Here is a 12990-nt window from a genome sequence, read left to right as displayed (position 1 = left end):
TCCCATACCCGCAGTGCAGCAAATTGTCTGCGCTCACTTGCGCCTGCCAAATCGAAAGTTCAGCCCATCGTCGCTTTCATCATCATCCTCTCCGTCGCTCTCTTCCGCCATTGCCCTCGATGAGCGCACCGCCCTTCTCTTGGCCGGCTTCTCCACCGCAGGCGCTTCCACAGCACTCCGTTTCTCCGACCTCGACGGCAGGGCTTGCGTCTGGTTCAGCGTGTTGCGTGCTGCCGCCTGGCTCTGCCTCGTAGCTGCTTTGCCCTTCCTGCTTCTCGCAAGTTCACGGCTGACCTCGATGTCCATGACGTCGGGAAGCGAGCTGTTGTCGTTGCCAGCGTCAACATCATTGTTCTCGCTGTCATCACTCCCAATGGCGTAGCTGTCCCTTTCCTTTGCCCTAGTTGCTTTCGGCTGGCTGCGCCCCAGCGTCTGTGTGGGCGCAGCCTCACCTTGGTCGTTCGTCGGCTGGCTCGTTCCCTTGCCCCTGCGGCTCTGCATGCCTCCGTCCTCCAGCCAATACTTGTTTCCAATGCCATGCTCTTTCATCCGGACTGGCTCGAGCGACATTATCACCCTCTGCTGCGGTCTTCCGGCAGGCTCGCCCTGCTTGCGAAACTTTTTGAAATTCTTTCTCCCGTTCCACCGTGGATCCCACCGCCCCTCCTGGATATCTTGATCCCTTGTGCGTTGGTCCTGCGGTCGTCGGATGTTCATGGGTTCCACAAGCGTCAGCCGTCGTATCGCCTCGTAGTCAATATCACCATCCCGCAACTCGCGCGCGAGGCGTTCGCGCTCCGCCTGCGCGGTGGCTTCCTCCTCCTCTCGAAACTGGATCGCAAGATCGAGAATGTCCTCGTCTTGCGCGGCAGCTTTCTTGCCCCTTTTACTGCCTGCCGTTGCTTTGCCGCCGCCCTGGCCACTCCCTCTCTGTTGTAGAGTTTGAAGTTCAGGAATCTTCCCTTGAGCAGGTGGCGGCGTTTGGTCCCTCGGCGGCGTATGTACTTCGCCATTCTCGAGCCGGCGGCGCTTGATGGCTGCAGCCGTGGGCGCGACGTCTTCCATGATGTCGCGATCGGGTTCTGGGAATGGCCGTTTGTGCTGTGATGGGGGCGCGACAGCCGATGCTTCCTCTGGCTGAGTCATGAACATTCCTTGGGAGGCTTCTGCAGCAGCGCCAACTCGCGACACAGGAGCAGGCTCCTCTTCGTCCTCGTCTATTCCAGTGTCAAAGCCCTTGAATCTACTCTTGGGAGCACGGCGCTCTCGCCTGCGGGTTTTGGGTGCGCGAGGTGGCGACTCCTCATTGAGCTCTCTCTCCTGGGCTACATTAATGTCCACCGACAATCCGTTGCTGTCGCTGCTGACATCTTGATTTGAGATTTGCACAACTGAAAAGAGGTGGCTGGTCAGACATCCACGAATTGACTCGAAATAACTCAGACATACCTGGCCCCGGCTGGGTAGAATCGAACTCCAAGGGCCTTCTCAACTGGCCTGGCTCGACATCAAGTATGGCAGGGAGGAAGTCTCTCGGCTCGACCGGGCGATGATCCAGCCGCAGGGCGACTTGATTATAAAAGTTCAGATACCACTCTTCTTGCTCGTGATTGGGAGGAGGCGCATAGCGCACTACTACAACTCCCTTGCCTTCACTGCCATCCTCAAATTCCCCAAGGCCTTTCTCCCCGGCGATGCCTTTGACGTAACGTATGAAGTCGTCGGTGGTCGTTTGGCCCGGTGCAACTTCACTCAGAAGAGCCTTTCCCTTGCCACTTGTAATGACAGGGTGCAGCTCTTCGAAGCGCGTTTTCTCGTAGAAGATAAACGTATACCCCTCGAAAATGTCTCGTCGTCTCTCGTCGGGCGCAAAGAGTTCATCCGGTCGGTCAGCGCCGGGAGCATCAGCCTTGGGCGGTATGTACTGCATAGCTTCGGGCCAGTTTGCGTCGAAGTCCTTTTCCAACGCACTGAGCTGAGCACCGTCTGCATCGCCGGCCGCAGGTGTGGTTGCATCGATGATGGCCTCCATGAAGCCCTCAACGACGATGTGTTTGCCATTGATGAGCGCCTGTAGCACCTTGGCCGTATTGCGCCTTTTGCTGACAACATGTGTCGTGTTTAAATGGTCATATTCTGCAATGTACTTGACATCGACGGGCTCTAATTTCTGGCGGATGATGGTCCAAGGGTCTGTTTCCAGCTCCCTTTTGCTAAAAGAGAAGCTGAGAACCACCGGCTGCCACTTTATCCTGACAGCTGCGTTAGAAGGACCATTTCGGTCGATGAGTGCCGCGGGTAGCTCACCGGAAGGTCTCTCGATAGTGGCCGAGCTTGATCTCATTTGCGTCCTTGATGAGATCGAACCTCTCGCCCTTGATCTGTTTCCCGTTGACCAAAGTTCCTATCTTTGTCTTAAGGTCCTCGATCGTAACCGTTGATCGACTTTGAAGGTTGGTCTACAAAAGGGTGAAATCAGGACTAGAACGACGCCTGAGTGGGGGATTGTACTCGGACACATACACCATCGCCCTCGGTGACGGGGCCGACCTCAATCGTCAGGTGCTTTCGCGAGATGGTCTTTTCCTGGATCACAAAGCACCCGGCTGCCGGCGAAGTCAGAATTATGCCCACCCGAGAGAGGAAGAGATGGATCATATGAAAGTACCCTCGCCATCTGGAGAAGTTCGGCCGAACAGGTAGCGTTTTCCTGGGAATAGCCATAGCCGTCTACCTGTAGAGGATCAGCTAGTGCGCTAAATGGCAGACGGAATACGAAGTGGCCCACAAACCTCCAAAAATATCGCCGTCACTCTCAAGAAGCCACATATTGGCGAGCTACCGCGGAGAGTTGGCTGCGGGGGTACTCGGCAGGTGGGTAGGGGAAGAGAAGTGAGACCATCGATTTTCAGCCTTGAAACCAGGATGCGGGAAACATGCTGGGTGTCGAGATCAAGACGGTCTGGTTGCACAGACAAGAGTGGAGGAGATGAGCGAGTTGGAATGAATAAGCGGGACGAGCCCCGATTTGCTGCTGCCTGGGCTCGTTCCCAGGTGTTGTGGGCGGAGATGCAGGCATCAGAGTATCAGTGAAAACGTCACACGAACATTGCGATGTCGCGTCACGAAACGCGGCAGGCTCTCCAGGATTCAGATGCATCCCCGGAAGTGGGGACTTCCGCTCCCCACGCTGTCACGTGCAGGCTTTACAGCATCTTATTTCACCCGTTCGAACCACTCTGTTCAAATTCATCTTATATGTCCTTTGCCTTTTAACTGGTAATGACCTCTAGTCTCGAAGCCAGGGACATTGGAGCGGATGTAACAAGAGCTACTTGCTTGTCCTTTTCCCCTTTTATATTTTAGTTTTTCCAGAGCAGGGAGGGTAGGCGGGGTCCCAAAGCCCCCCCGGGGGGGGGGGGGGGGGACGGCGAAGAGGCGGAGTGACCAGAGGGTAGAAGCGGAGAGTCGAGTGGGCGAGATCTTGCTTAAAAAGCTATGAATGTCTACAGTGATCGAAGCGAAATGTCTCTGCACCTCCATTCTGCGAGCCTTACCGGCTTTAACCACCACTCGAATAAAATCAACCAAGAATCTCTTCTAATCTAAAGTTGCGAGGTATTGCTGCTGACGCAAATCATTAAACCGGCCTATGACGCCTGGCTCGCACAAGAAACGGTCAAGTTCGGGCTGTCTGGCACCTGGGGAGCACGATTCCCCTTGGCCTTACCGAAGACAGCTTCTGATCCAGTGACGGCCAAAAATCGAATGTCCAGCCTGTTGGGACCATTGTCAAGCCCGCTTTATGCGGTGGCTGGTGTTTCGCCCGTTGGGCTTTCTGAATGGTGGTGGTGTTTGTGCTTCTTCTTGCGCTCTTCCCTCTCCTTCTCCTTCTCCTTCTTGATTGTAGCTTCTGCCACTAGCTGCTCAAACGCCATAAAGTCGCCTTCTTCTTCGGGCGACCGCTGAGCCTGTATGGATTTGTCAGTATTGCTCGCATTTGGCCGACAGGTCCGGGGCCGGGGGGGGGGGAGGCAACTCACCTTCGCGCAGATCTCGCCAATGATGACCATAGCCTGCGCTCGCTCCAGCCTCTTTGCGAGCGGAACCTTCTTGTCATTCAACACCGCATCACACACCTCGCGCAGCACGCTCTGAATCTCAAACTTGCTTCCCCGCCAGGCGGCGTTCAGAATCTTGCCCGTGACCCGTCTCTCGTACTCCATCTTTCTCTCGTCACTCCACTCCTCACCTCCCTTCTCCTCCATGCGTGCCATCTCCTCCATCGTCTGCTGTGCGTCAATAGCGCTCGAGATGGTGTTCCACGTCTCCTTCACGATGGTGCCCTTGTCCTTCATCCGTCCGAAGAACCCGCCAATTCCGAACAGCTTCTGCGACTTGAGCAGGTTTGTGCCCTTGGCGAGGTACGTCTGGCCGATGGCATGCAGGATATCCAGGCCAAACGACTCCATCTTGAGGTTCTCCACTTCCAGCCGTATTTTCTCCTGGAATGCCCTTGTCACGTCGGCACCTTTGTCTGTCTCTGACCACACGGATATGCGATCTAGCAATTTCTTCGCAAGCATGTCCACGCGCTCTTGGCGCACGCGTGCCCGCTCCCTCTCGTATTCGGCCAGCTTCTCACGCTGCTCCTTGGTAAGGCCGGCCTTCTTCTTGTCCTTATCCTTCTTGTGCAGGGACGAGTCGCCCTGAGCATCCGAGGTCATGGTCGTCTCGTCCGAGGGACGGTCCATGATCGCAGGTCGAAGCGGGATCTTGTACTTGTTTGGAGTCGATGTACCGCTACCGGGTGCAGGGGAGGAGGTGCGCGAGGGAGCATTGCCGGAAGGCGATAATCCAGGAGACACTGCTGGTTTGTCGGTCGTCGTTGCGGACTTCTCCCCCACGGCATCCTGTTCCACCTTGGCAGCTGGTGGAGACGCATGTTTCTCGCCCACGCTCTCACCCGCACCCTCGCCTGCTGTGGTCTTCATACTCTCCTTGGTGGCCTCTGAGGTTCCGGGAAATTCGGGGTCGTCGCCAGCTGCTGCTGCCGCCGCCGCCGCCTCCTCCTCTTCCGCCATGCCAGTGATGTCCATGGTGGTGGTAAGATCTTTCATTAGGCCGATCTCGCCGATCCAGTCCATGAATGCATCGCCTCCAAAGATACTGGTGAAGAATTCGGCGGGATCGGCAAAGCCCTCTTGAGGTTTGGCATGGTCTTTTCCGAATTTGTCGTAGGCCTTGCGCAGGTCGGAGTCGGAGAGGACTTGGTACGCTTCGCCTATGGCCTGGAATTTCTCATGGGCGGAGGGGTCGTCGGGGTTCTTGTCTGCGGAGCAAAGGGAGGATTAGCAGGCGCAGACTCGCAGGGCAGCACTTGATACGACGCCATCGACTGAGGGTGTCTCTGAGCACATACCTGGGTGGTGGACCATGGCCATCTTGCGATAGGCCTTCTTGATCTCCAGGTCCGTCGCCGTCGGCTTGACGCCGAGGGCATCGTAGTATGACGTATCGACAACCATGATGCTCGAAGTTGCGCAACGCTTGAGTCAGATCAGGAAATAAAAGATCAAAGAAAAAAACGCCAGGAACCGGTGCGGCCGCGCAGTGCCTGGTTATCTAGGGCGTGCAGTCTGGTTTGGGGGTTTGGGCTGTTGATCGGGAATCTGGAATTTCAACAGAGGGTGAAGCGCCCGCTCGACGCGGCTGAGCATGGGTTTAGGGCCGGATCTAGACTTGAAAGGTGGCGGCCTGCCCCACGTCAGGCCTCCAGGTCCAGTCCTGCAGGGCTGAGTGAAGCCCGACCTGACAGCCTGAGGAGCTCGACTTATTACGTCTGTCCTCGCCGTATTGACCTCACCCATTGACCTCACCAGCCTGCCACCCTGCCCACCTACCCACGTACCTAGCACGGTGGGTAGGCATAAAGTAGGGCACCCATACCTGGACAAGGCCCGCCCCTGCCTGGGGATGCCTAGTCACAAACTCATCTACATAGGTGTTTAGGTAGTCCAGGTTGGTATATGCATCTGGATGATTCTGATGCTGCCAAGACAAAGCGCGCTCCCAAGGTTCCTGCTTCACCCTGGTCTGGGCTTGGTGAAATGCTATCCTTGCTTAGAATGCTTGCGCCGTAAATGTCACGCACATTCATACCTACTATAATCACCACCTGGGTACTGTAGCGCCTGCGCGTGGGGCTGCTGGTACCACTGTGGCAGTGTGTGAGTTTCGCGAGTCAGACACACTCGACTCTGCCTCTCCACCTAGGCATGCGATAGACTTACCTACTTCAGACAGTCAATTCACCTGCAATAGACCATCTGGATGGACGGTTCACCTTTGAGCGTCCTTGTGTGCCCACGACACTGCATAGCAATACACAGATCTCCCATGCCTTCCAGGGTGAGCACGCAGTTCCAAGCCCTAGCATGCGTGTCGACAGGCGTCCTGCTCCCTGCATCGCCTCGCAGCACGCCGTCATGGGTGGCACGCCTGTGACGCGTCACCGGGAGTCAGATTACGACAACCTCCAAATCGACCCTTCACTCAAGCCCAGCCAGAAAGCCGAGCGCGGTGTCTGGAAAGCCGGGCAGTCACCAGGCGTTGGATAGAAGGCAGCATGTGTTATTGCATGTCTAGCGTTCTGAAGATCCTATTGTAGGAACATGTGGAGAAGAAGCATCTATCACTCTGCCCTGCCCCTCACCTACCCAGGGGGCACATACATCCACAGGCCTCGAGCTGGGCCGTGGGGCCACTCTCTACTGAACGCCAGCCGCCTTCATCCTCTCGAAACACTGCCTGTATGCCTCGTGGATCTCAGGCACCTCATAACCGTACTCCTTCAGCTTGCTGGTGAGTTTGGTGTGGTCCAGCTTGCAGTTGCTTCGGCCGGCCTTGATGACCTTGGCCTGCTCCTCCAATGTGAAGTTCTTCCACGTGTAGCCCGGCCTGACAATGTCACGGAACAGGGTGAGGACCTCATTGTGTGAGATGGCGCCGGGGTTGGTGAAGTTGTAGATGCCGATTTCGTTGTGCTCGGCCAGAAGAATCGATGCAGGTAGCAGATCGTGCAAAATAGTGTTACTGTTCGGGATGTCCACCACGCGGTCGTATTTGGCGATCTTGGTCACAAAGTTGCGCGGGTGAAGATCGTCAGATACGGGCATGCGCAGCCGCAAGATGAGGCAGTTGGTGTAGTACTTCATGACCTTCACAGCAAAGAAAGCGCACGAGTCAGCCTGCCAGCCAGCCAGCCACGCCCACCACATTGCCCTGGCTTCGTACCTGGGGAACACAGGGGAGAAATGATGGGCAAGCGAGGGGGGACGGTAGGGACGGTAAGGAGCAGGCTTCTTGGCAATGGGTATGATTATAATGATGTTACTGTTGTTGTTCAACTCACCTCTTCCACGTGAGCCTTGGTCTCGGAGTAAAAGCTGCCCGCGAAATTGGCCTTGTCGGTCTCGGTGTAGCCGGGGCCGTCCCAAGGGTGCTTCTCGTCGTACTGGTAGATGCAGCCGGTCGCGAAGACGGTGCAGTGGATGCCCTTGAGATAGCAGCAGTCGGTCAGGTTGAGGGTGCCAATGACGTTGGACCGCATCGTCTCCTCCTTGTGGTCCTCGCACCAGTCGACATTGGGACGACCTGTGCAGCCGGCGGCGTTGAGCACATGGGTCGGCTTGACCCGGTCAAGCTCCTGCAGGACTTCCTCGCGATTTTGGTTGCGGACGACGGTGGTGTGCACCTCTTTGCCCTGCTTCTCGAGGATGTTCTTGAGGTGGCCGGCAACCCAACCCTCACCTCCCCAGATGAGGAAGCGGGTAGGCTTGGTGCCGTTGGTGCCGTTGGTGCCGTTGGTAGCCATCTCCAGGTCTGAGTCGTCGCGGTGGCTGCGTTGCCTGTGCTATTACGAGCGATAAGGTGGAGGGAGCTTGCCGTGTAAGTGGGGTATATCGGCTTGTGTGCTGGTATGGGGCACTGGACTTGCTGGGAAATTGCACCACGAGAATGCCTCTTGCCTGTGTGTGTGTGTATGTGTGAGTGAATGTGTGTGTGCGTGTGAAGGAAGACGAAGAGACAGAGAGTGTGAGAGACAAGAGGCCAGAGAGGCTGACGATGAAGTTAAATAGGATCAAGGGGTATGTCGAGCAGCTAAGCTCAGCAAGGGAGGGTCTCGAGTGACGAGTCTCGACGTCCCTAGATTTAGATTTAGATTCGGATTTCAGCAGAGTCAGAGTCAAGAGTCAGGCTAACCCAGGGACGCGCACACGCTATTGGAGCTGCAGGGCTCCGGAGGGGCCCGTGGCTGCAGGTGGAGGACGGATGGACAGCTGCGGGAGACCAGGGATCTTGAATCCTCCTGCTCCTGTGGTGTGGTGTGGTGTGGTGGCTCCCAGAGTGTCTTCGTATCTGCGTGGGCATTGACAGCGTACAGAATGATGACTGTGTAGTCAACCCGTAATGCATATGTGTGTGTGTGTGTGTGTGTGTGTGTGTGCAGCTGATCTGGGGCGCCCAGGAGTTACGCATGCAGTCATCTACCGGCCCTGTGTAGAGATTCCGTAGGAAAATGACACGGTAGAATACAGTGTCGAGCATCTGTACCTGTAGACATCTTTTTGCTTCTCTGCTCGATTAGAGGGGGAAAAAGGGGGGGGGGGGTGTCGAGGGTGTGATGAAGCCATGCGTGCCATGTCTTGGGATGTTGTCTCAGGGTAATGAGACACAGGCTTTTCCTTGCTTGCCGATAGAGGCTGGGCGGTCAGCAGCGTTGTTGTACTGAGTTACTATGAAGGAAATATGTATCATATCGTGCCCAAGGCATTGTCGATACGCAGCCGCCATCCATCCATCTGCAACTTGGACGATCTACCTCGACCTTGCATATGACACCTGCATGCTGTGTGGTATTGCGGCACAGTGGCACGAGTCGTACAGTAGCACAGTGATATAGTAGATGGGGCCTAGAAGCAGGGGCGCAGTACAGGACTGTACTGTGCACATTACAACAAAGGCACGGGACAGTGCAGCAATCCAGGCGTCGTTGTTTGATTGCGTGGCACCGGGGCGGCCACATACGCGCTCTGGGGCTGGCGCAGTTGGCTTGATTGTCCTTCTCTCTCCATTCTGGAAGGCTGAAGAACCAAAAAAAAAAAAAATTCATAACAGAAAAGGCCTTGACCGCCAATGCCTTCTGACCGGCACCGCGACTGCCCTGGATTCAGGGGTCGAGACCTGACCAGATCCAGCCGTGGGAAATGACCGAGTGCATTTACGTTAAATGGCCATAACGACTGTAACTAGGTCTACCAGGTGCCTACATACAGTTGACTTCAATCATACAGTCCTTAGGTAGTGCACATAATATGCCAGAGGTAACCAAGGACAGGTTTGGAGCCCTTGCAGTCGGATTGATGCTTGGCCCAGGGTCCTGAACCCTTGGAACACCCAACCGGCTTTTGTACATGATGTACAGCAATAGCAAATGTTGGAGAATGTGGGGTAAAGAAACGTCCATGTGCTGTTTGTTGGCTACAGCTTCTAGATACTAGTCTAGTCAGTTTAACCAGTCTACTGTATGTCATTCCCGGAACACGGCAGTGACGGCGAGCAATCCCTCCTAGTGCTTGCATGCGTTGCCGTTTCATGGTGGCGTACGGTGGCGGCAGGTTGCTTCTGTCATCCCTACGTACCTAGGCAGGGTAGGTAGGTTGTGGGTAACATTGTGGTTTACCGCGATCCACGGCCATGGTCGTCTACACACGAGGTCTGTAGGTACATCACCCCAGTCTCCCAGTCAGCACAATCCAGATCGAACCCTCACCATCAGTGCATATTCAAGGTTGGATTGGTGTATTATTGCTCGAGGGTGCGGTGTACCTGGGTAGGCGGACCGTCCCTCTGCCCACCCATGCGCTTTGCCAGATGGCCAGGTGGTACTCCCACCACCTTAGCACCTTGGTACGCGGGTGTGTAGGCACTTGAGTGGGCCAGCCATTGGACACCGGGGCTAACCGGCTTGGTCGTGGTTGTGGTTGTGGTCGTGGTCGTGCTCCTGCTCTCAAGCTCCAATTTGAAAATTAGTGCGCCGCTCCCTCACCTCCTAACCAAGATTTTTCTTCGTCAAATCTTGGAGACGCGCTCCCCGTCCCTTCTGTCGTGTCGTGGCCTGTCACCAGCATCTCCACTTGCTCTAGCTTCCCTCTGCCCGCACTCTTGTTATGAAATGGTAGCCGTCCTCACATACACCCAATTCTCGTCCTGAACACCCTTCCAAAGTTTCTCACTTCTCTCACCGTCGCCATCGCCATCGCTGTCGCTGTCGCCAGCCTCTCCCCCAATCCTAAATCAACATCCAGATCTCCTCATCCTGCCCGCTCAGCCCCCCCACCCATTGCCTTTTGAACACAACACCTTCCCTCCTTGTTTTCTCTCGCCTTCTCCGCCTCACCTGCCTGTCCTCTACCCTCCCTCCCTCGCCGACCGACCCTCAAAATGGGCGCCGCATCACAAGCTCTCTACTTCCTCTTCCACCCAGTACAACTCCGCAGCATTATACAATGGTGAGCGCGCCACAATTCCACCGGCTTCCTGCCTGGCTGTCTGCCTCTGTTCTTGCAAGCTGACTGTCTCACAAAGGAAAGTATGGCACGATCCCGTGCACCGTCGCGACCCCAGCAAGGAGACCCCAACAGAGGCGTCCTGCTTCAGGTTCCTGAACATGACCTCCCGCAGCTTCTCCGCCGTCATACAGGAACTCAATCCCGAGCTCCTGATGCCCATCACCCTCTTCTACCTCGTCTTGCGTGGTCTTGACACCATCGAGGACGACATGACCCTTGACATCGACACCAAGGAGCCTCTGCTGCGCAACTTTCACCAAAATATGGAAATCGATGGCTGGACCTTCACCGGTAGCGGACCTCACGAGAAGGACCGCGAGCTACTCATACACTTCGATGATGTGGTTGTCGAGCTCAAGAAGACCAAGGCGGAGTACCGCGACATCATCAAGAGCATCACCGAAAAGATGGGCAACGGTATGGCAGACTTTGCACTCAACGGCGAGCTGAACAAGGATGGCGTGACATCCGTCAAAGACTATGAGCTGTACTGCCACTATGTTGCAGGTCTAGTCGGCGAGGGTCTGACCCGGCTGTTCGTCCAGTCCAACCTTGCCAACCCCGCGCTGAACGAACGGCCAGAGCTCACCGAATCCATGGGCCAATTCCTGCAGAAGGTCAACATAATTCGCGATATTCGCGAGGACTTTGACGAGGGCAAGAAATGGTGGCCAAAGGAGATATGGAGCAAGCATGTCGACAAAATGGAAGACCTTTTCAAGCCTGAGAATCGGCAAAAGGCCCTCTACTGCGGATCGGAGATGGTTCTGAACGCGTTGAAACACGCCGACGAATGCCTGTACTACATGGCTGCCGTTAGGGAGCAGAGCGTCTTCAACTTTGTCGCCATTCCTCAGTCAATGGCGATCGCATCCTTGGAACTCGTCTTCATGAACCCGGATATCTTCGAGAAAAACGTCAAGATCACCAAAGGAGACGCGTGCCAACTGATGATCGAGTCGACGCAAAACCTCAGAGTTGTGAGTGATGTCTTCCGACGTTATATTCGGAAGATACATCAAAAGGCCGACCCCAGAGACCCAAATTTCCTGGCCATCGGCATCCAGTGCGGCAAGATTGAGCAGTTCATTGAGAGAATATTCCCCACCCAAGACATCAACAAGATGTCAGCTGCGGAGAAGGCCAAGGCAGTTCAGCGGGGACAAGAGGAAGCTGTGGACAAGACTGAGGCCCTGTACCTCATCCTGGCCGTGCTCATCGTCCTGGTGTTTGTTGGGGGTTTGATGGTATGTTGATGTACGTTCCCGTTTGTTCATTGATCAAATCACTGACATCTCGCAGATTGCGCTGGCGTGGTTCTTGGGTGCAAGGTTCGACAAAATCACAGAGAACCTGGAGTGGTCCAAACTTTTCCCACCAAGCACGCCCGACCCACTGGTTGCGCCAGCGCCAGGTGGTGCGCCGAACAACGGTGGACATGAGGAACTGTAATGAATAACAGCGCGTTCGGCGTTGACGAGGGAATGTAAATGACGACACGTTACGTGAACACTGGTAAACCACACTTCGACATTACCGGTACACCAAAACTCACCTCGTTATTTAACGACATGGGCTTTGATACATGCGAACCCAGCTGGGATTGGGGGAATACGGTTGATACTAATAACATAATACACATCTTCTCGCAGGTCTTTCTGCAATCCCATGCGAGTCTGAGCCCCGGGTCCGATGGCGAGGTAGTTGAACCGCGCATCGACCCGGACCATTGTCCTGCTGTTGAGGAGCGGACTACTTTAAACAATGGATGGGGAAAATACAGGGAACTTCACTACAAAAGCATGGATGTCAAATTGCAACCCAGTCTACCCTGATGACTGTGGTTTGTGCCAAGAAATGCTGATATTGATGGATGCGGCATTTGAAGTCTGGTTTTCCGGGCACATCCAGAGGTCATGCTGGGCTGGCTCGCCAGCATGACTTCTGCGTATGGATTGCGAACATAACACTGGTCAGCCTATCTGGCTGCCCGAGGTCATTATCCTTTGGCAGTTCCAGAGACATCCTGTGCAGTCATACCGAGCGGCCCCCTCCCCGGTTTGGCTCTTTAGTTGGGTGAGAGATAGGGGCTGGGACTGGGGCAAGTTGGGAAAGGGAGAGTAAAATGCTCTATTCCCGTGGACAATTCATTAGTCTGGACACGGCGTGAGGGCATGTAATGATCTGAGGTCTCAGGCGAGTTCCAATCGCAGAGCTCTTGAATGTAGTCCTTTATACTCCCCTGACCGCTCTCTACACAAGTATCCCGAGCACGAGCTCCTGCCTACTGAATTGACATCTGTTGCCGTGGAACAGTGTAATGCAGTGCGTAGTCTCATGAATGAGTATTGATTTG

General features: G+C 55.2%; 4 protein-coding genes across 4 annotated transcripts; 1 reads left to right on the top strand and 3 right to left on the bottom strand.

The window, feature by feature from the left end:
* Positions 1-33: 33 nt before the first annotated feature.
* On the bottom strand, positions 34-2829 carry J7T55_008134 (dna damage response protein; the record flags this gene model as incomplete). Its single annotated transcript, XM_053134049.1, has 5 exons — positions 34-1391; positions 1450-2252; positions 2308-2459; positions 2524-2606; positions 2793-2829. 5 exons carry the CDS (start codon positions 2827-2829, stop codon positions 34-36), a joined length of 2433 nt encoding a protein of 810 aa, XP_052988161.1.
* A 974-nt stretch (positions 2830-3803) lies between these two features.
* Positions 3804-5528, bottom strand: J7T55_008133 (uncharacterized protein; the record flags this gene model as incomplete). Its single annotated transcript, XM_053134048.1, has 3 exons — positions 3804-3971; positions 4044-5332; positions 5423-5528. 3 exons carry the CDS (start codon positions 5526-5528, stop codon positions 3804-3806), a joined length of 1563 nt encoding a protein of 520 aa, XP_052988160.1.
* Positions 5529-6770: 1242 nt separating this feature from the next.
* On the bottom strand, positions 6771-7876 carry J7T55_008132 (epimerase hydratase; the record flags this gene model as incomplete). The annotated part of the gene is made up of 2 exons (XM_053134047.1): positions 6771-7220; positions 7415-7876. 2 exons carry the CDS (start codon positions 7874-7876, stop codon positions 6771-6773), a joined length of 912 nt encoding a protein of 303 aa, XP_052988159.1.
* Positions 7877-10506: 2630 nt separating this feature from the next.
* J7T55_008131 (squalene synthetase) lies at positions 10507-12086 on the top strand (the record flags this gene model as incomplete). The annotated part of the gene is made up of 3 exons (XM_053134046.1): positions 10507-10574; positions 10651-11881; positions 11937-12086. The coding sequence occupies 3 exons, from the start codon at positions 10507-10509 to the stop codon at positions 12084-12086; spliced, it is 1449 nt and encodes a 482-aa protein (XP_052988158.1).
* Between the last annotated feature and the right edge of the window lie 904 nt (positions 12087-12990).

The sequence above is a fragment of the Diaporthe amygdali genome, assembly GCF_026229845.1.
Source record: "Diaporthe amygdali strain CAA958 chromosome Unknown NODE_41_length_355262_cov_61_584611, whole genome shotgun sequence".
Classification (NCBI taxonomy): domain Eukaryota; kingdom Fungi; phylum Ascomycota; class Sordariomycetes; order Diaporthales; family Diaporthaceae; genus Diaporthe; species Diaporthe amygdali.
The sequence above is the reverse complement of the archived record's forward strand: the minus strand, read 5'-3'. Positions and strand labels throughout refer to the sequence as shown.